Source organism: Hippocampus guttulatus, chromosome 7 (genome assembly GCF_054856545.1).
Source record: "Hippocampus guttulatus isolate MCC_2025c chromosome 7, RoL_Hgut_1.0, whole genome shotgun sequence".
NCBI lineage: Eukaryota > Metazoa > Chordata > Actinopteri > Syngnathiformes > Syngnathidae > Hippocampus > Hippocampus guttulatus.
Window position 1 is genome coordinate 8,615,220 of NC_141267.1, and position 25,042 is coordinate 8,640,261.

A 25,042-nucleotide genomic window follows, 5' to 3' on the forward strand; every position below is an offset into this window, starting at 1 on the left:
GGTATTAGACATGACAACCAAAAATCAATTTAAGCTTTATTCAGAATTTAGGTTATTCCAGAATTGGAGGGCATTTCACATGCCACGCATCCATCCATTTTCCGAACCGCTTTATCCTCTCAAGGGTCGCGGGGGATGCTGGAGCCTATCCCAGCTGTCTTCGGGCAGTAGGCGGGGGACACCCTGAACCGGTTGCCAGCCAATCGCAGGGCATATAGCGACGAACATCCACACTCACAATCATACCTGGGGACAATTTACAGTGTTCAATCAGCCTGCCATACATGTCTTTGGAACGTGGAAGGAAACCGGAGTACCCAGAGAAAACCCACGCAGGCATGGGGAGAAGGAAGGGTAGAGCCGAGATCGACCTCTGCACTGTGAGGTCGACACGCTAACCACTGGACTACCGGGCCGCCATGCCACCCATCAAATTTGAAATATTCCACATACAAAATAAAAAAAATATGCAGTTTCTGAATAAAATTACTTGTCCTGAGATCAAATCTATTTTTTTTAAACTAAGAAAAAAATGCTTGAAAAGAGTTTTTAAAATACCAAATAAGTCTGGAGTACTCCCCTTAAGTGCTATTTCGCTCTTGTCCTACACGCATGACCAAAGTGAATCTCAGATAAAACAGTTACAATGAAATTTAAATATATTTCTTTTTTATACATACCGGTAATACTTTAAATAAGAATTATTATTCTTGGGAAGTTGTGTCCCACCACATGCATAAATCCCTGTTGCCATGATCTTTTTAGCAAGATAGTCGAAGAAGAAAGCAGTGAATCACATTATACGCTGGACTTGACACCAACATTTTTCCAAAAAAATGGATAGAGCAAAGCTATGTCCTCTCTTCTATTTTTCACACGGGGATGTCTTCCACACAATTCTGAATTAAAAGCCAGCTGGGATAGGATTTCCTGATTTTCACCCACGACCTTTATAAGGACAAGCGCGATAGAAAATGGATGAATAGCTTTTATTATTAATGGCATAAAATTAAGCTTACGCCAGTCCTTGTGAAGCAAAAATTGTACTGTTGACGAGCGAGCCAGCAGATGAAGGCAGAGATGTGCCGTGAACAAAAAAAGCTACTGTCATTGGAAGAGAAAATTAAATATAACACAATTGAAAACAAACAAGTAAAAATAGACACTAAAAAAATACTAACTATATTGTGCACATTTCTAAAGATGTCTGCCGATACGGCTTTGTTTATTTTTTTCCATTTTTTATTTTTTAATGAATACAGAATTTAGGAAAAACCCACAAAGAAGTGAAATAGCAAAACATGACTCAAAATGTGGCGAAGGATTACTTATATGAAAGACTATAAACATCCATTAGAATTTAAATTAGTTCATTGAAAAACAATCTTGTGTTGAAGTAAAAATGTTTCCAAAATGAAAGCATACAGATTTTAATAGAGCACAATTTATTTCACAAGATAAACAGAATTAATTGCAGGCTTGGGATGAGATCCCGAATGCTGAAATAGAAAACTTGAACACTGGATGACATGTCATACACAGCTAATTAATTGCATAATGTGACACTCAGTTGCTGGCTACATTCGAGTTTGTCAACAACATGCAAAAAAAAAGCATCAGTATGTGCACCTGGGAAATGTAATACCATCCAATCAATACACGTTTCTCTGTAAAGCTTGCAGTGGTGACAAACTGCATTGCAACATTATGGGTGGGGGTTCAAATGGATAAAATAGATATATTAGCTCATATATTATGGTGCAAAAATGCTAATATATTAGCTCATATATTAGCATTTTTACACCACCCTACACAACCATAAAATTGATACCTTTGATGTAACATTGTTTCTAAAAGTAACAAATAATAATCAAGAGGATCCTTAACTTGTAAGTCATAGGCTAACAGAATAGCAGTCAAAATGACAATAAATATTTGTCTGAAAAACACTCAAATAAATATTAAACAATCAAATAAAAAATATTAAATTTGGCGGTAAGTGAGCGTACCTTGAAATCCCCAACGGTGATGGTACTAAGGACCCCTTGTAACTGTACAGGTGCACCTTACGTTGTAATCATAGAGTACATTTGACGCATAACACTGCACATATGAATAAATGTATGGTCCTCAGAGCAAGTCTCCTAAGTGCCCACCACATTACTTGCTTGGACGTCTGACCATGAATGTTTGATTAGGGCTTTATTTTAGAAACCCAGATTTGTTAATAAAAGCTGCCTTGTGATACATGAAGTTGAGTGACATCACTATACAACACACACTGTCCACTGATGAGTATACTGTATGTAGAGCATTTGTCCTTCAGGGTCCTCCTTGTCAAGAGCAGTGATTCCCAATTACTGTGCCATGGAAACACCAAATTATCCAATTTCACCTAATTGCGTCCAAAATTAGTGACGATCTGAACAATTAAAGGGGTTTCTGTTAAATAATAAAGCACAATTATCTGTTGCCATTCATACAACAGAGTGCAGTAAAAGTTTTAGGAAGGCTCCCTCTAGTGGCATACGACAGAAACATTGAATTCAATATTTAAATGATACAAGTCTTCATTTTTAATACATGACAGTACTTGGCGTTCCACATGTCGAACTCATATAATATATACTCAATGATTAGACTTTTGGGGAATAAAACCTCTGCCTTATCTTTTTGCTTTTTAGGACTTTGGAGTACTAGCTTACTGTATTTTAGTATAGGTCATTATTGTGGAGCTTGGAGAACCACAAAAATTGAAAACCACTCGATGCAAGCGTTTGCTGTTTTTTACAACCTAACTCTTGTGATCAACTGTCATGATTTCAGTTTGTATGCTTTTAGTGATATTTTTGTTTGTTGTTGTCCCGTGAGATTTGTCTCATGTAAAATTTGCCTCTTGTTGTGAAAAGCTGGTCTAGTGCACCTGAACCTCGTGTGGTAACAGCTGACAGCCACTGTTGACGTGTGTGAGGACTTTCTCCTTGAGCTGGGCTACTTGCTCTCTGAGGACGTTGGCCGTAGACGCCAAGTCGGTGTTTTGGTTCTTCAGCGTCGTCACCTTGTCCTCCAGCCTGGAGATCCGCTCCAGCTTGCGCCTGCGACACTTGGAAGCGGCGATCCGGTTCCGCAGCCGCTTCCTGTCGGCCTTGATCCGTTCTTGCGAGTCCATGTCGACGGGAGACAGCGGCGGGCTGTCCCCGAAGCTCTGCACGTCCGGCACCGTCTGAGGCTCCTCCTTGGGCGGGTGCGCTCGGCTGGAGAGCTCCGGCTCCGCCGAAGGCACTCCGGCGAAAAGGTGAGGCGGCGGTGGGGGTGGGAAAGGCACCGTGTCCGTGGAGTAGTTGACGGTGGTCTCAGAGGGCCCGCTGCCGTAGCTGCTGAGGTTCGTGTACACGGGCAGATCCAGCTGCGTCGTAACCGGGGCGATGTTGATGTTGGGGACCAGATCCAAAGTGCCGTTCGCCGGTCCCTGGTTCTGCTTATGCAGATCCTCCAACGCCTTGACGAATCCCTCGGCGAACTCTTGCTCGTCCGTCACGGGCTTTGGGAACAGGAAGTGGGAGCCACTCGACGTGGTGGTGACCATCCCGTTGGACTGGATGATCAGCCTCTCCAATTCCGGCGAGGACAGTTTGAGCAGCCCCAAATCCGAGGGGCCCAAGATGCCGTCAACGTCGCGAAGGTGGGGCTTAATCTCTGCGTCGCTCAGAGTCAAGTTAATATCCTTCTTCATTATTCTTTTGGAATCTTTCCCTTTCTTTGACACACCTTTAGCACTGTGGCAAGGCCATAACCTGTCCGACTAGTTTCGGGGTGAAAAGTTACACTATGTCACTTCTGCTGCTGGCAGCTGGATGCGAGCAATGCTGGCGAGCCGACGCCGCCTGGAGCTTTTCTATGCGCATAAATTGGGTTATGTCACAACAGCGCATGCGCAGTAGCAGTCAAACGCGTCTGTTCGATTTCAATGAGTTCGTCCATAGATAGGAGAGAAGGCAATCGTCTCACTCTGCTTTGATTTTTAGTGAATACAGCTATTACATAATTAGGAATCAATTTTTTGTATGTAAACCAATATGCACAATGTTCACGGGATTTCTTATGTAAAATGTAAATACTGTATTGTTATAGACCTGTTTATTAATGTGTCAAACTCAAGGGCCAGATTCGGCCTGCCACATCATGTTATGTATCCCACGAAACCAAATAAAGTGACGGCTTTATGTTTCTTGCAAAATAGATATGTTGTTTTTATTTAGGTGGAAAATGATTAATTTTGTTTCAAGTTACTCACAAATTAACCTATTCACCGTGAAATCTGGGCCTGTTTTATGAAACAAAACGAACAAATATTACTGTATTCCATTGTGTGCGTGCATGGTTATCTGTATCTTCTGCCAAGTGATGGAAGAGTATTTAACTGTTCTGTCTGTCGCTATACGTGGCTGATAGATGGATGATAAATGAGTAAAGAAAGACTCATCTTAGGGCAAATTAAGTGGGAATCACTGACATGCGTCACTTGTATTACTTGTCTATTTATGACAGCTGGAGTTCAGTTCACACATAGTTGTAAGGTGTAGTACAAGACAATGACAAAATATAGGAAAAATGTTCCCAAACATCCCATCTCTTGGGCGGTTTTATACATTAGGGTTTTATTAAAACCAAAAGAAACACACTTGAATCCCCAACAATGATGTTCAAAACTAAATTGTGGCTACAGAACTATACTTGCAAAGCATTTCCCAGCATTACCATCCTGATAACTGTTTTTTTTCTAGTTTACTTAGCAAAAAGTATGATATTTTCTTGCTTGGGGGAAGTGGAGACATTTTTCTTTCATAAGATGCCACTGGCCATTAAAGAGTTACCAGACTTTTGTGCGTCACAGGTTGGCACCATCCACAACTGCAAAGCAATGCGCGGGAGGATCATGTGACGGAGCCTGTGACGTCAGGTTTCTATAGAAATGTGGCGGAAATGGAAGGTGCTCATTTTCGAGTGCTGTTGGGGAAGCTTGTTGAGGCTTAAGCATTGTAAAAAAACACTTTTGAGTTTTCAGCCTACAATAGACATTTGCACCTTTCACATGTTAAGACACATTCACGGTCATAGGTTTGCTCACTTGTGTATCTGTCCAAATTTGCAAATTTAATATCAAATAAGAAGGTTTGTTCAAACACTTGCAACAATCCACTCAGCTCTACGGAGAAATGGATAGGTCAAGGATGAATACAGAAATAAAGATAGGAGGTATGAAATATGGAGAGAAAAATGAAATGTAATTCTATAACTGTGCTGTACATCTTGGTATACTTTGCGCCCATTGATAAAAATAGGCCTTCGATGACGTGCGCAGCCTGTCTGCATCAGCAACTGCAAGTCGCCTTCATTCTCATACTGCAAGAGGCCTGGAGGGAAAAGAGAGAGTTTCTGTGTGTGTGTGTGTGTGTGTGTGTGTGTGTGTGTGTGTGTGTGTGTGTGTGTGTGTGTGTGTGTGTGTGTGTGTGTGTGTGTGTGTGTGCGTGTGTGTGTGTGTTTAGCGCATCAGTGGTTACCAAGGCAACACAAGTAGTGTGACGCAAGTAACAGCAGCAGAAGAAAGGAAGGTGATGATTGGCTGGCAACTACTGATATTGAGATGAATCTTCCTAAATGAAAATCATAAACACACACGCACACACACATACACACAGATATTTAAATATACTTTTCTAGCATCTTCTGACCTCAGAAACGCATGTGAACTGTGAACACATCCTAAGTAACATTAAAAATATATTTTCTTAGATTCAAATGCCACTCAACTACACTATGCTTATATTTCTGATGGCACAAATTACAAACACAAAATTTAGTTTCAAACATTATGTTATGTCGGCTTACTTCTCAGTAGGGGCACCTCGGCCCCCTTTGTTGATAGGGTGGTAAGTGGGTGGTAACTGTGTGATATTTATTCATTCATTTTCCGAACCGCCTGATCCTCACTAGGGTCGCGGGGGGTGCTGGAGCCTATCCCAGCTGTCTCCGGGCAATAGGCAGGGGACACCCTGAACCGGTTGCCAGCCAATCGCAGGGCACACAGAAACGAACAACCATTCGCGCCCACACTCACACCTAGGAACGATTTGGAGTGTTCAATCAGCCTACCATGCATGTTTTTGGAATGTGGGAGGAAACCGGCTCACGAGCCGCATATCAGAATCAGAATCAGAATTGTCTTTATTGACCCACTATGTAGAACATACAAGGAATTTGTCTCCGTTACTACAGACTACACTAGTATTATCAATAACAAACAACTACGATAAACAAGGACATGACAAATAAGTATCCCCTGATTAGAAATAAATAAATAAATAATCAAATGTATGACTATAAACGTTTTTTTTCTCTCCTGCAGTGGACCCCCACATAGATGTGGCTGCGCACCCGGTTATTCGCCTATTCTTGGAATTCTTAACGATATTTTATAAAAAAAATTCCAAGTGGAGCAAATCAGCATTTACCAGTGTTTTTCAACATTTGTTTTGTTTGAAAAGAAATATAAAAACATGACCAATGCATTTTCAGTGGTTGTCAATAATACATGGATTTTTTTTCCATTTGTCCCACTCGCTGTCTACTCTATATTTTAAGGTGGACTGTTACTATTACCGGTAATCACTAAATGACTTAGCATGAATGACCGAGGCTTCACCGGTTCTTATACTGCCTGAAACTACAAAGTGAATATTCCAATTTTGTTTGGAGGGGGGGGGGGGGGGGGTGGATTTGGAATGACATGCCAGACATAGTACGTGTATAATATGTAATTATATCTGAAAAACATTTTTTATTTAATTAATTTTCAGGGGAAAAAAATGCACGAGATGAGTTCTTGGACTTAATGTTTGTTTGCTGTTCAGCAATTTTGTGCCATCTTTGAATGATATTTTTATGCATGAGAGCCCTTTGCACTGGAAAACAAAAATCACAGTATGTGTGCGTGGGTTTTTTGTTTTTTTTTAGGGAGTGAATCTTTACTCAAATAGTGCCTCACATAGTTTGCCCTGGAACTTAATTACTCAATTTAACCAAACTATTTAAGTTTCTACTGCAAGGTCCCTAAAGCTATAAGTAAGTTTATTTTTTAAAGAATGGAAACACCTTCGGCATAAAACAAAAAAGGCTGTGAACAAGGTCACATTTAAGTTCCAACATCTATAACCTTCGGTCACACATTCCAGCATCCTATACAGTTTTCCCAGAGTGCTACTAAAATCGCAAAGGTGGGACCAAGCCCACATTAACATTCTTTTTCACTTCCTGTAGGCACAACAATTGTTCCAATATTTTCTACCATACAGTGTTGATGCATTTTATTCTGATAATCTGCTGGATCAAAATGAGTGCAAACCTTTAAACAAAACCGCTTTTATTTGCATGTTCTCATGTTCATACATTACACTTCTTTTCGAGTGACAAATAAAAGAAATAACAACCATTGAAGCAACTACATTTTTCCCCTCCCATCACAAATCTTCACCCAAGTGCTTGAACTGAAGTTTTTCATGGCCGAGGGCAGCCAGGCAACTGCTCCACCTGTTGTGAAACTCCGGTAACAGGATAACACAGCAAATCAATGAAATCGGTGGTAAACACAGAATGTGGTATTAGCAGAAAGGAGAAACTAAAGAGCAAAATTGAGAGGGGAAAAAGAGAATATGCATGCAAATGAAGTTGCAGCTTTGTGCTGGAAAACTACACTCGAAAAGAGAAGCTGATAACAAAACTAGAAATCAAAATGTTTAATCCAGTGCATCACATGACAGAAAACTGTTATGTGTACTGTATAAAGAAACTAAACACATTGTCACTACATTTTAACAATAAGCATTCTGCCAGTTGTGAGTGATATACTGAGTTAAGGATACAATAAAATAAAATGGAATTTAAAAAAGTAAATCACATCTTTCTGGCAGTAGAAAAAAAAAGTAACTCCAGGCATCATGTTTCAGCTTGACCATTTGAGTGTTGGTTTTATATTGGCGTGGTGAGGAAGAGGCCTGTGTGCTTCGCTGATGATGCATCATGTCAGTGTTGGTTCTTCATCCCTTGTGGTTTGCCTGCTTTCTTATCCGTCTGCTGCTGACCTCGTCCAGGGCCGCTCATTCCTCTGCCTCGACCGCCAAACAAACCTGGCGGGAAAAAGATAGCGAGAGAGAAGGCTAGATTACCAAAACAAACTAGTAAGATATCATTTCATTTACAAAACAATATATCTCGGATATTAAGACTACACTTCCCATAATTAGTTCTTATGCAATGTTCAGCACCAGGTTTTAAACACAATTATGTGACGTGAAACAACTAAGTTCATTCTTATCCACTCGTGCCACTCTGGTTGAAATTGTTTTTGGAGGAGCGGTAAAACGGAAAAGGGGCTTAAGAATATGCTCAGCTCTCAAAAAGTAAAAACACATGGGTCGTCCTCCCGCTTCCACTGTATTTAGTTAACAGTAGAGATTGTGTTGAACTAGTTGCACTATATACGAATAATATAGTACCGTTTTTTAATTTTTGTTTTCAAAGCACTCCTAAAAACGTGTTAAAAGGGAATGGCTGACGAATCAAGAGCACAGGTCTTGAGATCGCACACTACAGAAACAACCAAGTGTATTCTAGCTAGTGAAAGAGTGGGATATGTAAAGTTCACCTCGACCCACTCCTCCTCTTCCTTTGCCCTGCTGTTTGTTCTGCTGGGCACCTCCCCGCCCACGACCCTTCGACACCACCTCCTCTTTCACCATATCGATGATCTCATCCGGGATTCGCAGATACTTGATGGTGCTTCCTCGGATGTAGCACTCGGGCATGCGCCAGAACTTGTCACCATCCTGGGATAGGTAAGTCAAGTGTCATACACAGTGTACAGTGCTTTGAAAAAGGATTCATATCTCTCAAGGTTTTTCACACATTTTGACCTTACAATTACAAACTTGCCCCAAAATACAATGTTGTGCAATTAACTGCCTTCAGAAGTTTTCCCCCCCTAAATTTCCAATTATAAATCAGCAAAACGGGCATCCATCAGTACAGTATTGACAAAATGCCCATCTCTGTAAAGAAAGTGTTGACAGCAGACAAGGGTTAGTTGTACCCGAGAGGTGCAAATGACTTCTCTTAAGTTGATGTTCATCCAGTTATCACAGCTGACCAGGTGGCCGTTGTACGTCTCGCCATTTTTCAGCTCCACCAGCTGTTGAGAAAATGAAACAAAAAACAATGACAAACCACATGACGCTGCTCTTTGTTTTCCTCGTTAAAATAAAAACTAACTAAATGCTCAATTGAAGCTTTCACAGGAAAGCAAAAAACGGTTAGCATTGCTGTGTTGTTGCTTCATTGTTGTGCTCATGCACAATAGTACACACGAATCAATTCAAGCTCACCATTGGATGGTTCTGGGCAGTCTTCAGCAGAGACAATGGAAGCTGTAAAACGAAAAAAAACTTTGACAAACTTCCGATGCATGCATGCGTGCGTGCATATGATAAGCATTACTTTTGACTGTAACAATATTTGAATTGAGTAACAATAAACAGGTCCTCTGGTCCACTCGACATTCAGTTTAGTTAACGGCTCCCCACATAAGGCACTGAAACAAGAAGATGATTTGCAGCTCCACTGAAAACCTTCCAGTATTTACTAATCAGAAGCCCTTAAACAAATCGTTTATCCTATTTCATGACTTTACTGCTAACCAGCTAGCCACCGATCACTTCGTGTCGTCATGTTCCTGCTACATTTAGCTCCATACACACGAACTAAGATTTTTTTTTTGCCGTGAAGATTTGATTACATTTTAAATAACACCACAATGGAGTACGTACCATTATGATAGTCTATGGTTAAGATATTTTATCCGATTTCAGAGTCAGACCACAGCGTCAGACATACGAGCACACGATTTGTCTTCGCCTTCTTCTCTGAAAGTGTTTAAAGGCGGATTATGACTATAATATCAGCTACTGCACTCTACAGACCCAAATGGGTAGTACAAGTAGACTTCAGGATACGGGTGGGCGAACGGTTGTGCTCCAGGAATGCCACGTTTGACTAAAAATGGACAGATGGGCCAGGACATTCGAAGAGCAGGTTATAAATGAATAGGTATTTTTTGTTTAAATTTTATTGATTTATAACAAATTAAATGACCATTAATTAAGTGATAATTAATTTGCCAATTATTTAAAAAATTTCAAAAAATGTTCATGTTGTTTTATGGATGTATTTTTTAGTTTAAATAATTTTTACTTGTAATTCCAATTAATAATTTGAATTACATGTAAATATTCTGAATGAATGAATGAAATCAATGAACTCCCTTACATTCTCTTTCTTGTATTTTTAGAAAATGTTTTGAAGCGTTTCTTAGGTCGGCACTCATGGCATTTCAATGGAGAGAACCGATATGATGAAAGTGTTTCACCGTGGTTTTTTTGTAGGATCGGATCACGGATGAAGTAATAAAAAAGAACAGTCATGACTATAATTTGCTAAATTAGTTTATTTTTTCTTGACACGTTTCAGCTGCCGTAGCTGTATTTACGTCTCTGGTGACGTCATCACGCTCCTTCAAGCCCTGGGTGTTTGGTGGTCGGAGGTCTGTGTTGTTGTCCTTTTGCTTGCACAGAGAGGGGGTCAACGGGGCAGGCTTTATGGTCTTGCTGCACAACACAGACCGAATAGAACACCGAAACGCTCGACGTCTAGCGACGGGAAATGGATAACAGTAAACGGACTGTGGTCGTTACAGGTGTGTCCTTATTTCATTATTTTGCTCCCCCTTTATCGAGTCTCTCGGCAAACTAGTCTTATGGTGGAAGTAGTGGAAAAGTTGGTTGGTTGATGACAGCTGCTCGAACGGCTAATGGCGTCGGCCTGCTTATGCTCCACTCGGCTGCCTTTGCAGACAGGAGAAAGTACTCAATCGACACCGCGCAACTGCATGCTTTTGGATTTAGCGGTTTGGTTTTGCATGTCGTGCTACAATGCTAAATAACAACACATTTGCAGGAGACTGGTCAAATTATTTGATCTGGTCTGGAGAAGCGCCAACAAAGTTCACACACACACGCACACACACACGCACATACATATATATATATATATATATATATATATATATATATATATACACACACACACACACTTGTAATGATACAATTATTCCGCACTATGTACAACTAGTGCGGTGGTGTCAATGTTTAAACCGAATAGCACGTCATCCAAATTTTCATTGTTATAGTCAATCAACTCAATTACAACTTGGAGGACTTAAAAAAAACAACCGCGGCTGGAACAAAATGCTCGAACATAAAGCACAATCTTGTTTTACTTCTACAACTGGTACTACAACACTAACTGCTGCTACGATCGTACTACTACTTTTTACTATAAATACGGTGGCCAAGCTTTTAATACAGGTCAGAGAAACATGATTTCAGGCTCCGCTGACTGATGACCAGTATGAGGGCGTGTATGACGTCACTCGCTCCTTGCAAACCGAAAATGTCAACAAACAACTGCGTTTTCAAACAGCTGTTGACTTGTACGTTGACGAGTAACACAGGTACAAAAGGAGGGGTTTAAATCCCTGTTTCATTTAACTCTAGCGAGCTGTTGTAACAGGATGGAGACTCACAGGGGCCTATTTGAAGTTACCCTTTAAAAAGAAAAAGATTTTTTTTGTTTATTTTTTGTGGTGATGTTTAGCTGGGCAAAGTGAATGTCACATTGACATATTTATTAGGGGTGTAACGATACAGTCTATTGAATTAATGTGTCTGCCCTACGATCCAGCTACATCGATTGCGCTGGAGTAGTTTAACTCGATGCTGTCACACATCGACACATCATTTTTTAATTATTGATCGATGTAATCAATATAATTAACATCATTTTATACTCAAAATTCCTAATACCCTTTTATTTTTTTAAATTAAGTTGATGTATAAAAAACAGAATGAGCTTGTTCTGGTGTCAGTGCCGCAGTTGTTTTTTTTGTTTTTGTTTTTACAGTTTGGAATTACACAAGACTCTTTTCCCCAATTGAGCGTCAAGCACACGTGATAGGCCATCATAATGTTCCATGTAAAGAGAAGTAGTGCGGGCAGTGACTTGGACTCTCTTTCCAGACACAAAGGTGTCCCAGCTGATGCTCGATGTCTAGGATGCCTGGGAACGGCCTCCTAACAATAGCTTGCCGGCTGGCAAATAGCGACCCCTCACTCTGCTCCTATTGAGTAGCCTGTCAGACAGACTGATCCTCCCTCCACCCAACCCCCAGGCACCCGCTGACCCTTGGAGTCATGGGTGGGGGGGGGGGGGGGCTTGTCTGTAGATCCCAATATAAACAAGTCTGTGTGAGGGAATAGCTCTCGCCTGTCGTTGTTGATTTTGCGGGTCATTTAAAAATACATAGATAAATGGTTACTTTTTTTCCATCCCCTTCGTGTAATTTTATATGGATATGGATATGACTCAATGCGGGCAACGCGTGTTGATGCCCTTATTTTTTTGGTCATTTGAAAGGAGCAAACAAAGCTACAATCCCTAATTTAACCTACACCTGCATTCAAGCTGAAGAAGACTTTTAAAAATACATTGGGACCTCCAAAGTTGTTTGGAATTCAAAACTAAAGTTCCCATGAGAATGGAAGTATTCCATGGGTCAATTGTAAATTTTAATCAGATATGGCTTTATGTGTCCCTAAACATATTTTTGACACTGATTGAAAAAAAATGACTGCACATTTTTTTCTAGCACATCAGGTTTTTGAGATATTTTCTTTTTTTTTTATGTTAGTTTGACCTATAAAAGCTTGCACAACTCATGTTGTCATTTATAGCCATCACATCTCAGAGAAAAAAGTCCACCTGTTGCTGACCTTCATTCAAAAATAAATATATTATTACACTACAAATTATAGGATTATGATATCATTTATTGAATGAAGACCTGCTCGAGAAACTAAGAGTGCAGGCCCGAAATCAGCGCCAAAAAAAAAAAAGTATATATATATATATATATATATATATATATACCTGTATATATATATCTGGAAAAGTTAACTTGCATCTCTGATTCACAAATTTAGTAAAAAAAAAAAAATTGTTGACCATTGTTATTAAGTTCCGTGCTAAAACCGACATCATCATGAAACCTTGATGAGTAGTTAGAAGTTAACCGCAGTACAACACAACCTAACTTCAACTAATTTACGTTAGCGTCTGCCGAGTACAATTTTGGACTGAGCCGTAACATGCTTTCCTATGTCACAATAAGTTCAATTTCCAGTTCTATTGTGATCATTGACCACAAAGTCCTTTTGATGCTCACTGTGTCGAATGTGACTCCTCTACATTAGTGTAGGTGAGCGAGAGACTTCTTCTTTATGTCGCCCTCAAAGAAATTGAACTCCTTCGTAAACCGAAGACCCCGTGTCAGAACAATTTTGAATCAATAAAACAGATTTTGTGTTTTGTGTTTCGTGATTGCATTTCAGGAAAAAAGCAAACTGATTCCAAATTGTGACACAATGAAAGGAGACAATATTTTGTATTCATATAGCTGAAGTAACAGTCACTATTTTGCAGGTTTTGGGCCATTCGGAGAGCATACGGTCAATGCCAGCTGGGTTGCGGTCCAGGTGAGTTTAACCACAGTTAATATACATCAGTGATTTACATGCGCAAAATGGACAGCAGCGTGTATATTTTTGCTGTAAAAAAAAAAAAGAAGTGAAATTTGTCATTAGGCTTAGAGTCTTTGTTGGAGATATCATTATTGGTTTCATTTGTAACAATTGGTCTGTGTGTAATATTCAAGGCAGAAGTTTGACCTTTTGAGAGATGATGGTTGTTCTGTACCTTCTACACAATGCGACAATTGACAATTGCATGATGCCTTCTTCACACTATTCAGCAGTGCATCGCAGGTGTCCTGCTGGGGCTACTAACCGTGTGCGTGTGTGTGTGTTGGGGGAGATGTGGTAGGGTGGATGTTGGTTGTCAGGGTGTCTAGACAAACTTGATAAGGATATTAAAGGCAAACAAAAGGCAGCTTTGTGACAGGGTCACAGACGTGGTCAAACGAGCCTCCTTTCAGGGCAGCGGGGGTCAGTGTCCAGGGCTAGTTGTCCTGCAATGGGACGAGGGGAGGAGTTGGTGCGTCGCCTGTGAACTTGATGCTCATTTGTCTTGTTGTTTTTGCATGAGTGCTTTTTATATTTTTATGTCTTGATTTTTTAACAATCATATTTCTGTCACACTGTTGTTGTTTTCACCTTTATTTATTTATTTGTGTATTTAAAAAAAAAAAATTCTACCAGCGGTGACTTCAGGCTGTGTGTAAAATAGTGCCATCGAGCTCAATTCCTCATTTCAACCGACAATGCCATGAAAGTTATATATTGTATTACTAATTTCATCCATCCATCCATCCATTTTCCGAACCGCTTGATCCCCACTAGGGTCGCGGGGGGTGCTGGAGCCTATCCCAGCTGTCTTCGGGCAGTAGGCAGGGGACACCCTGAACCGGTTGCCAGGCAATCGCAGGGCACACAGAGACGAACAACCATCCACGCTCACATTCACACCTAGGGACAATTTAGAGCATTCAATCAGCCTGCCATGCATGTTTTTGGAATGTGGGAGGAAACCGGAGCACCCGGAGAAAACCCACGCAGGCCCGGGGAGAACATGCAAATTCCACACAGGGAGGCCGGAGCTGGAATTGAACCTGGTACCTCTGCACTGTGAAGTCGACGTGCTAACCACTGGACTACCGGGCCGCCACTAATTTCATTACAATCACAATTTTAAAGGAACGAAGTTATTGTGGGGAACTTTAAAAATAATTGACAGTTCTTTATTGCTTGCAATTGCTGGAAATGATTTGAGTACATATTTGTTAACCCCAGGTAGCCAATGAAAGTGATGATCAGCAATAAAAGCCTTTGATTGGCGATCACGTCCTTTTACACGAAAATTCACCGATCATAATCGGTGGTCAGTTGATTGGAGCCCAATAAAATTAATATGATTATATGGTTCCCTTTTTTCCAGATTTGAAAATATACAGCTAATCCATGCGATCAGTATTGGCAGATCTCACTCATATCTGATCGAAATGGAAAGCATAACACCCTGATCGGAGCACCCCTAGTTGGAACCTTTTCAAAATTATTTTAATGAAGAACGTGAATTGTGAATTTACGAGTCGTAACTCCTGCAGGGCAGAACGAGGAACAGTGAGGTGCTAACGTTGTACAATAGTTCAAGGTCACATTTTATTTACAATATATAGCACATTTAAACACAGTAAACACTGCTCAAAGTGCAGTGCACATTACAATACAACACTATGAAGTAACACAATAGCGAGAAAGAAAAATACATGTTAAAAATAATGGGAAAATACAAATTTAAAAACCATGTGCAGCTCATGCCCGTGTTGAATGGCACCGCAAATAAATGTGTTTTTAAAAGTGACGTGAAATATTCAATGGATGAGGGAGAACGAATGTTCAAAGGAAGCTCGTTTCAAAGTTAAGGTCTGTCTAGTGACAGCAAATTCCCTGTCCCCCCTGGTTTTCAACCTTGAACTGGGTGGGGCTGGTTAACAACAGCTGGTCACATGACTGCAGGGCTCTTACAGGGGCATACAAGCAATGTATTTTAGATAAGTATATGATAGCCAGACCGTTGAAAGATTTAAACACAAACAATAGCATTTTAATCTAAAAGACGCAGGGAGCCAATAAAGTGACTGCAGCGCTGGAGCAATGAGATAAAAGCCTCTTTCTCCCTTTTAGAAGGTGAGGAGGTGTATTCTGAACCAACTGTAGGCGACGAATGTATGAAGCATCCAGGCCATTGTACAAGGAATTGCAATAGTCAGGACATGCTGTGATAAATACATTAATTTGTTTTTCCAGCTGGTCACAAGTAGAGTAAAATTTTACTTTAGCTCTCAGTTGCAGCTGAAAGAAGCTTGGCTTTACCACTGCACTGATTTGCTTATTGCGTTTAAAAGAACTGTCAATCTTGACACCAAATTTTTTTTACACAGGAACTGAGGAACACCAACATCAATTACTTCAGTTTAGTTCACATTTCAGTTCATAAAATTCAATTTCAGCCAATCTTTGATTTCTTTCAGAGAGATTTGAAAGGACTGGAATGAACCACCTTTCGACTTGGAGTGGTATACACCGTACATATCTGAATGTCCGCAAATGATTGAAAGGAGACTTTATATTTCTTGAAAATTGAACTGAGTGGTAACCTATACAAGGAAAACAAAGCCGGGCCCAGTATAGAGCCTTGGGTTCCTATGGTCCACACGGAGTCCACCTTGGCGAAGACTGCAGGGAACTCATAGCCGAGCCACTGCAGTGTCATCAACAGGCACAATGGTATAGATCCCCCGCCTTCTCAGGTTCAAAATGCCCCCAAATTTTGGGCTTAAACAGCACGGAAGCACGGAGGTAGGCTCTTGTCCGCACTGAGATAGCGCTACGCTTTCCTCATTTACGGGGACGTCTCCGGAGAGCCACGAGAGGTGCACCACACAGGTCCTCCGGTATGGCAGAGAAAGGAGGAAGAGAATATGTGTCATCTCCATTTGGATTTTTGTCTTTTAAACAATTCATGAGATACACGGATATCAATATGAGTCTGGCAATCATACATGAGAAGGGGTGAAACATTTTTGCAAATGAAAACCAAGACAGTAATCCCTTGTTTAAACCGCAAGGTAGAATACAGTATGCGAGACAGTCAACAGCGTGGACGAGACTCGCGAGAGAAAGCAAGGGAAGGTGCTGGCTGAGGCTGCGATGATGCGCTGCCATCTTGTTTGTCCCTCTACAGTACTGCCCCCCCCCCCCAATAATTGCATTGATTTGTAGCCCTCTGACTTAATGTGATGGAATTCTGAAGTGGCAAGAGATTCCCACCAATTAGTAGTATTCATAAGCAGAGATTTGTCCCTTGGGGGTCATCCATGTGAACCTGAGTGTCTTTTTGTGTCCTGACAGGAGCTGAAGAAGCTTGGGCTCGGCACTGAAGTGGACTTGCAGGTCTGCGAGGTTCCAGTGGAGTACCAAACAGTGCAGAGTTTAGTTCCGTCACTATGGAAGAAGTATCACCCAATGGTCAGTGAGCGACTGTTTGAAACCTTGAAATCAATTGCGGTTGTTAAGTCCAAGTTGAATTTGTCAACACAGATGAAGCAAAAAATGTCATCAGTTGTCTGGTCATTCAAGATAGCAAGCATCGTAATGGCTGACTTGACTTTGAATTTAGGACGGCCTGAAATATTCTTTGTGCGCAGAAGCGTGCTGACAGACTTGAACTGGAGACAATATTCCATTTCCAGTGTTCATGTGCACTGCTCCACCGCTTAACTAATTCACTCCCAAAGACGTTTTTAAACGTCTTTTCAGACTTGGTCTAGAATTGGCTGGTACTGAATGAGTTAAGTGCACCTAAACATGTTTTTTTCAAAACCGCCTCAATTTGTGTTCTTTCTTTCCCACTCCTATTGTGGCACAGATATTACGATTCTTCGTTGACGAATCAATCCGCTAATCACAACGATGTCACGGTTGGCCTTTGCCAGTTCATAACAAGCAAATGCAATCTTAACTGAAACGTACTGTTTGGTGGAAATGAGGATTTCCCCCATTACAGTATTATCAACCACAGTTGTATGATACCTGAAATAGACCGAAACACAATGCGGTCTACTGATTCATTAACAGAAAATTGGCACAAACACAAATCGATACGGGATGGCACACATTGTTAGTTGTTGCATGGGACGAGTATGCAGGCCATCCTGCAGAGCGTTAAGCAGCCTGCAAGCTGATCATAATCATCATGCCAGCTTTGCATTGTCACAGAGATTCCTGAAGGTTGAATTCTAGGCTCAATGTTGTCATCGTCATCGATATTGCTGCTTTGACAGTCTAATTTCCCTCACTGCATGAATAAAGTACCGGTATCTTATCTGACTAAGTAAAAATTGGCTGGGAGTAGCTGAAAAAGGTTTCCTCAGTGGATCTTAACACTTAGCACAAAAAGGAGGAGTTGGACAAAGTTGAGGAAATAGATTTTATTCTTCCTTGCCTCATTCTGTCATGATCTCCTTCAAGTTGCTGAATATGCTTGTTTTAATGGCGTCCTTCTGACCCCACTTTTGTGACACTAATGTGGCACCTCTAGCCTCCCCATACTTCCTGAGTTGACTCAGTCATGATGTTATCTCCTTGATGTGAGAGGTTTATTTCCTGCCAGTTGGGTGACCTACTTTTAATAGAGTCAGGCCATCTTCAACTAGCTAAAGTCTTAAAGCAAGGCCTGGATTACAATGGGATCACAAATTGCCGGGACCTTTTTGTTTTTTTTGGGGGGGGGGGGATGAGGACAACAGACATTGTCATTGCAGATAAAAGAACATTCAATCCAAACAAAATCTGAAAACGAGACATCACATTTAGCTCCTGAAAGTGTTTGGGGGAAATTCTTTTTTTTGACTCTCAAAAACTTGAAATTAAAACGCTTACTGAGGCTATGCTACTATATGTCACTTTTAGATACATCTGCAACTGAAAACGAATGACTTGCTTACTCCATCCACCCATCCATCCATCCATTATCTGATCCGCTAATCCTCACGAAGGTCACGGGCAATTAGCCTCCCATGCATGTTTTTGAAATGTGGGAGGAAACCGGAATATCCAGAGAAAACCCACGCAGATACAGGGAGAACATGCAAACTCCACACAGGAAGGCCGGGGGCCAGAAATCAAACACACAACATATGCACTGTGAGGCGGACGTGCTAACCAGTCTATCACTGTACAGCCCTAGTCCCAAATATAACTGACCAATATTCTACACACACAAATACTGTGTGGCGTAAAAGTTACTCATGAACAGCCCTAGTTTTCATACTACTAGAATCCAAATTGATCTAAGCATCTATTACACAATAAAACCAGTCAAACGTGCATGGATGGTCCTTAAAATTACTGGTACATGAAATTATGCAACATATTACAAATTCATACCTGCTGTGGATTATACTTGTGTTGTTAAGGATTTTATATTTGACGTGGCATATTATTTGTTAATTTGACACCAATATTTTCTGTATACCATCCAGTATAATACACCCTATTTGCTCTTCTTTTTGCTATTTTACAGCTGGTTGTTCATGTTGGAGTATCAGGCATGGCCACCACTGTCACATTAGAGAAGTGTGGCAGAAATCATGGCTACAAGGGCTTGGACAACAGCAGCTTCTGTCCTGATTCACAGTGTTGCATTGTGGGCGGCCCAGACTGTATTGACTCCGTTATTGACATGGAATCAGTCTGTAAGAGAGTGAATGCCTCTGGGCTGGGAGTTGCTGTGTCTGTCTCTAAAGATGCTGGAAGGTATTTTTCTGTTTATTTTTGTTTAAGTTAAACAGGAATTTGTCATGGGTGCAGGTTTTAGTGGCTGGCTTTAATTTCTGAGGGAAAGCAACATGTACAGAGTAACACCCAGTAGTGTTTGGAGAGAGACATATAATTTTGCCGATAAACACCTCCATGATGATTTTGAACTCAAACAATCTTAGGTGGTTTCAGAAAAACATGACATTTACAGTTAAAGCACTGTGGCCATTTCTATACAGAGTGCCAATTCCCAAGAGTTCCAATTTTTTGGGATATTAAAAAAATTCTGGTCGTATATAAAGGCAAAATGATGAAAAGCGATTGTCATGGCTCCAACATCTTAACCTGTATGTACATTCTGTTAAGATGTTGGCACTGTGTAATCTGATTCTCTGTGTAGTGTACAACACAAAAACCACACAGCAGCGTAAATTCAATTCCCCCTTGAGGGATTATAATCAGTTTTATAAAAACGAAATGGAAGAACACTCCACATTTGCAAATATTTACATCCACGAAGGCAGTCTACATCCATTTAATTATTACATCCATTATAGGGATGAGCAACATAAATGAAGGGCAGAAATTCCAGAATCAGCACGATTTGGGGGCCACATAGGACCAGACACTTCCCAACCAGATGTACTGTATGACAATTTTTTTTGAATCATGGTACCTTCATTTTTACAGTGCATGCAAATAAGATCCATCCTTGAACAGTAAAGGGTTTCAACTGTGAAAAAAAATAACTACAGACTGTTATTTTTTTCAGCGCAAAGGGCTCTCATGCATACAAATTACCATTGAAGGACAGAACAACTGCTGGAAAAAAATTGCATGCAAGAACTCATTTTGTGCATTTTTTCCCACAAAAATCAACATACTAAAAATTGTAATATTACACAGGTACTGTGTTTATCCTGCATGCAAATCCAAACGCGCAAAAAAATATTAGGCCTACTCATGCTGTATACAGTGGACCTCCGTGATTTGAAGGGGATAGGAACTGGGCCGGCCTGCGAATTGCAGAAATCTGCATAAGATTGAAAATGCATTGCGATACCGTTACAAATTATTTTTGAAACCCCCCCAAAACTAAGCCCCACCCCCAAAATATGCTGATAAACCTCTCATTTATATTTTTTTCATGAAGAACGGGGGTTTGATCCTCAATCCGATCCAATACAATGCAGTCAGTCTCAATTACAACTAGTGTAGGGTTTAGTGATTTTTTTTCTATTGCCAGTATTTGCTATTGGAATACAATTAAGACTTGGCAGTCACAGAACACAGGCTTCCGCTGAGGTAAAACAAGTCTCAACATGTCAGTCTGACTTGTTTAATTGAAAAATCACCATCTTCTCGCCCCTTTGTCTTTCAGAGTCACGGGCTTTGCTCACTTGCCTTTTCTTGCAGGTATCTGTGTGACTTCACCTACTACACCTCCCTGTACATGAGCCACGGTCGCTCGGCCTTCATTCACGTGCCTCCACTTGGCAAGCCCTACAGCGGTGAAGACCTGGGCCGCGCGCTGCAAGCCATTGTCCAGGAGATGCTGGAACTCCTGGGTAACGCCAAGGAGCAGATTCACTGCCAGCAACACTTCCACTAAGTGACCTCTCGATGCCAGCCAGCCTCTCCAGCCACGCAAGACAAATTGCACTCAACCACAAGTAGCCAAGTTCTGTCTTTTTCTTATCTTTTCTTATATAATGAAAGCTTCGGTGTGTTTCACTCTCTGTCCTTGCTTTGATTTGACTATTTTGCCCCTCAATAATCGAGAAATGTTATGAGATTGTCCCACTTTAAGGTGATTTAGATGTGTGAATATGTTTAGATTTACCTCCAAAGCACAGGAAGCTTTGTTGTTCACAAAAACTGCAGTTGCTACAGAGTGTAGCAGATTCAACACAGCATGACTCCAAATGTGGCTACTCGTATTGCACCTTATAGTGTTAGGGTTATTGACATGGTTACAGAGGTCACATTTGGCAACCTTAAATGGGCTGAAAAAAGACTATTTCAGCCATACATTGCTGAATTTTTTGCCTTATTCATATTACCAAAGCTTCCAGGTTACTTCTGATATTTCTTTTTCTCAATACATCACTCGCCACAAGTCGGCAGATTATCAGTGTGTGAACACTTATATGTGATTCAGTAAGTACAGTATATTCATATAGAAATCTTTAGCCTAAACCATGCAGTTCCTTTCATATATTCTCTCGATCTTCTCCTAAGTCTATCTGTGCTGTTTCACATTTGATGTTGAATTGTTTCTGGACTCGTTTTCTTTATAAGAAGTTGTGAATTTACCTTCTTTTACAAAGGTGATTTGAAAGTGGGAACGGGTTGGTTCCGGCTCACATTCCCTCAGTTTTGTTGCCCATTTCTGACCAGTAGCCAAGAATTCAGCCCTCGTAGATCTGATCAAAGGTTGTGCAATATGATGTTAACAGATCTCCTCCAGTTCTTTTGGTTTACTAGGCTGCACGATTATTCTAAGAAAAAAAATCATTGTGTCTGATGTCTAACCAATAAAATTGGACAGACCGTCGTTTGAGATAAGAAAAGAAAAGAGAAAAGAGGCATGTCCGTCTCACAGTTCTGAGGTCGGGGATTTGAATCCAGACACCGGCCCTCCTGTGTGTGGATTTTTCATGGTTAATAGAGGACTCTCAATTGCGGATGTTAATGTAAATGGTTGCTTGTCTATGTGTGCCCTGTGATTGGCCGGCGACCAGTTCAGGGTTCAGTTTTAAACTCAGCCATGACCATGGATGAGTGATAAAGCAAATGAATGGATGTAGAAAAAAAAATCCCACCAGTACGCTGTTTTTCCCTATCCCAAATTGTGCAGCCTGTAACCATTTTCATTTTTTAAAGGTTCCAAAGGTCATTTACAGCTGCTCAAGTAACACAACAATCCATGCGACATCCATGGGACATTGTGTCAAGTCAGATTTGGGCCGGAAATTATGGTTTCTATAGCACTTTCTTGTTTTTCCACTTTTAGTTGATTGCTCTTACAATACGGTGCTGAACATAAAGGCTTGCACCCCAACATACTCGCGTATACATACTCGTATCCTTGGAGTTCTTCTCAATGTTTTCTATGGCATAGTGTACTACAAAATACTGCCATGAATGTGGGCCATCGATTGAAGATGAGATTTGTCAGTGTGCACACATGAGAATGGCATTTTTCTAACAGATTCAATTATGGTTGCAAAAATACACACCAATAAAAGACACTCCTTAGATTTTTTTTTTTTTAATGGAACAGTTTTACCAAGGATTTGTCCTATCAAAATTCTGAAAATGTTTCATGTCTACTGAGAGATTGATGAAAAGCTTCTTTTTCAAGGGGGTGTCCGCCTTTATATTGAGTAGTGTATGTTACCTAATAGACAAACATCCATTGTTGAAAGTAATTGCCGTCAATGTTGTACCTTTGAGTTATTTTGCTCAATAATATTAACTAATGTAGCAAATCCCCTGAGTCTATGTTGGTGCCACTTCCAGGTTTGAATGTGATTCTACTTCTATGGCTTTTTTTTTTGTCTTCTGTTTGACCATGTACAACAGGGGTGTCAAACTCAGGCCCTGGAGGGCCGCTGTCCTGCATGTTTTCCAAGTCTCCCTGTTGCAACACACCTGATTGAAATGATCAGATCACCAGCAAACTCTGTGGAAACCTGACATTGAACCTGTTCATTTGAATCAGGTGTGTTGCAACAGGGAGATTTGGAAAACATGCAGGACAGCGGCCCTCCAGGACCTGAGTTTGACACCTATGATGTACAACATTGGTGGTTCATCACCATGACATTGAAATCTGATTTTCGAACAGAGTTGTAGTTGTGTATAGTTTCTACAACCTGAATGCCTCAAATGGTTATGTATGTGGAAAAGCTGAAACTTTGGAGTAAATAGTTTTGGCTAGAAAACTGACCCAACACTGTCTTGTGTTGCAGCTTTCGGTTCTAGTTTGGCTTAATCCATGAGTTAGGCCAGTCAATTCATTTTCTTTTTTGTCATTAAGTAGCAATCAGTAACCTGGAGCAGAACGTGTACAGTACTTAGCACATTTATTAAACCACAACACAGTGTATGGTTTATGGCAAATCTGCCCTAAATTAATATCACTCGTAATTACCAGTAATGCAATTCTAATGGTAAAAAAAAAAAACAACAACCACAAAGCATATATTTTTTGTTGATTAGGATGTGAAACTATTGCTATTCCTGAAGGCAAATAAAAAATGTTTGTTTTGGTGGTGCAATATTCTGGTTGACTCATTTCTAATTTCTCAGAGATGCTGAATGAGTCAGCCCAAATCTGGGTACAAAAAGGTGAATTCATTTTCAATTTCATTATATTTCAAATTCCTCATTGCTCTTCAAAGTAGTAAAATGTTAAGAACTCACCTAAACAGAAAAAGTCTACATTAAAGCACTATATCGCTAAGGTGCTGGATGTTCTGTTCTCGATTTTATGACAGATGGTGTAATACATGTGTTAAGCACTGTACACAGCCTTAGTCTGTCAAATAGTTAATTGCTGATTGGGCAAGTTTTCAGAGTTGCTAGGGGCTAATGTTTAATGGGGTGTGGCATTGTGAGTGCAAGTATGTGAATGGGTCGTGCTGCGCCTCATAGCTGCTCACATTTGTATAGCTAGTTTGTTTCAAGTGACTTCTAGCCCTTTTAACTCCTGTGCCTTGCTGTTATTTATTTTTCTTTGGATAAGGCCTTAATTCAGTGGTAGGGAACTCCGGTTCTTCGAGAGCCATATCCTGCCTGTTTTAGATCTCTCCCGACTCCCAACACACCTGATTCAATTGAGGATGATTGTTTCAGGCTTCTACAGAGCGAGCTGATGACCTGATCGTTTGAATCAGGTGTGTTGAAGTGGAGAGAGATCCAAAGTTGGCAGGATATGGCTCTTAAGGAACGGGAGTTCCCTTCCGCTGCCGTAAATGTCGGGTGGCCGGTCAGTTCAAAGATATATTTGGATATATTCCAGGCAAATGTGTGGCTACCTCAAACCTATTTTTTAATCTCAATGTGGGCGCAACATTATGACTGTGAGATTCTAAGTACTGTACCTCTGTAAGGGAACATCCCATGAAAGGCCTGTTCTCTGCTTCTGACATTATCAAAGCACTGTTACAATAAGTAAGATTGGCTTTATAAGAGGAAAAGGCTTTTAAATAAAGATAATTGAAATGTTGAAAACTAATTGATGCGTCACATTTTACTTACAAAAAACATTTTGCAACTGTTATCGTGTGAAACTGTTGTTATAATTGTACACAAGGAAATATTCATTCTATTATATATCAACTGAGTATCATGAATTTATAATATTATTGCTACAATAATTCTACGATTGTGAAGAAAATGGACATACAGATGGTATTATGGTCATCATATATTTGAAAGGTAGGTATTCAAGTCCATTGACTGTCCAAGTTTGGTACAAATACCATTAGTGGTATGTAAAAGAATCACCGGCCAAATTCACTTCTGATGTA

General features: G+C 40.4%; 3 protein-coding genes across 4 annotated transcripts; 1 reads left to right on the top strand and 2 right to left on the bottom strand.

Moving 5' to 3' along the window:
* Positions 1–23: 23 nt before the first annotated feature.
* On the bottom strand, positions 24–3,891 carry LOC147202162 (transcription factor JunD-like). The gene has a single exon (XM_086115171.1). It carries the CDS (start codon positions 3,731–3,733, stop codon positions 2,915–2,917), a length of 819 nt encoding a protein of 272 aa, XP_085971297.1. The 5' UTR covers positions 3,734–3,891; the 3' UTR covers positions 24–2,914.
* Positions 3,892–7,403: 3,512 nt separating this feature from the next.
* Positions 7,404–9,990, bottom strand: lsm4 (LSM4 homolog, U6 small nuclear RNA and mRNA degradation associated). Its single transcript, XM_086116704.1, has 5 exons — positions 9,879–9,990; positions 9,438–9,479; positions 9,146–9,244; positions 8,702–8,882; positions 7,404–8,183 (listed from the first exon to the last, which is right to left on the bottom strand). Exons 1-5 carry the CDS (start codon positions 9,879–9,881, stop codon positions 8,080–8,082), a joined length of 429 nt encoding a protein of 142 aa, XP_085972830.1. The 5' UTR covers positions 9,882–9,990; the 3' UTR covers positions 7,404–8,079.
* A 608-nt stretch (positions 9,991–10,598) lies between these two features.
* Positions 10,599–24,747, top strand: pgpep1 (pyroglutamyl-peptidase I). 2 transcript variants are annotated; one of them, XM_086116070.1, is made up of 5 exons: positions 10,599–10,804; positions 13,648–13,700; positions 17,094–17,210; positions 19,267–19,499; positions 20,884–21,113. In XM_086116070.1, exons 1-5 carry the CDS (start codon positions 10,771–10,773, stop codon positions 20,957–20,959), a joined length of 513 nt encoding a protein of 170 aa, XP_085972196.1. In that variant the 5' UTR covers positions 10,599–10,770; the 3' UTR covers positions 20,960–21,113. The 2 variants fall into 2 exon arrangements, with proteins under 2 accessions (XP_085972196.1, XP_085972195.1); XM_086116069.1 differs by having other exon boundaries at positions 10,601–10,804; positions 20,919–24,747.
* Positions 24,748–25,042: the final 295 nt, after the last annotated feature.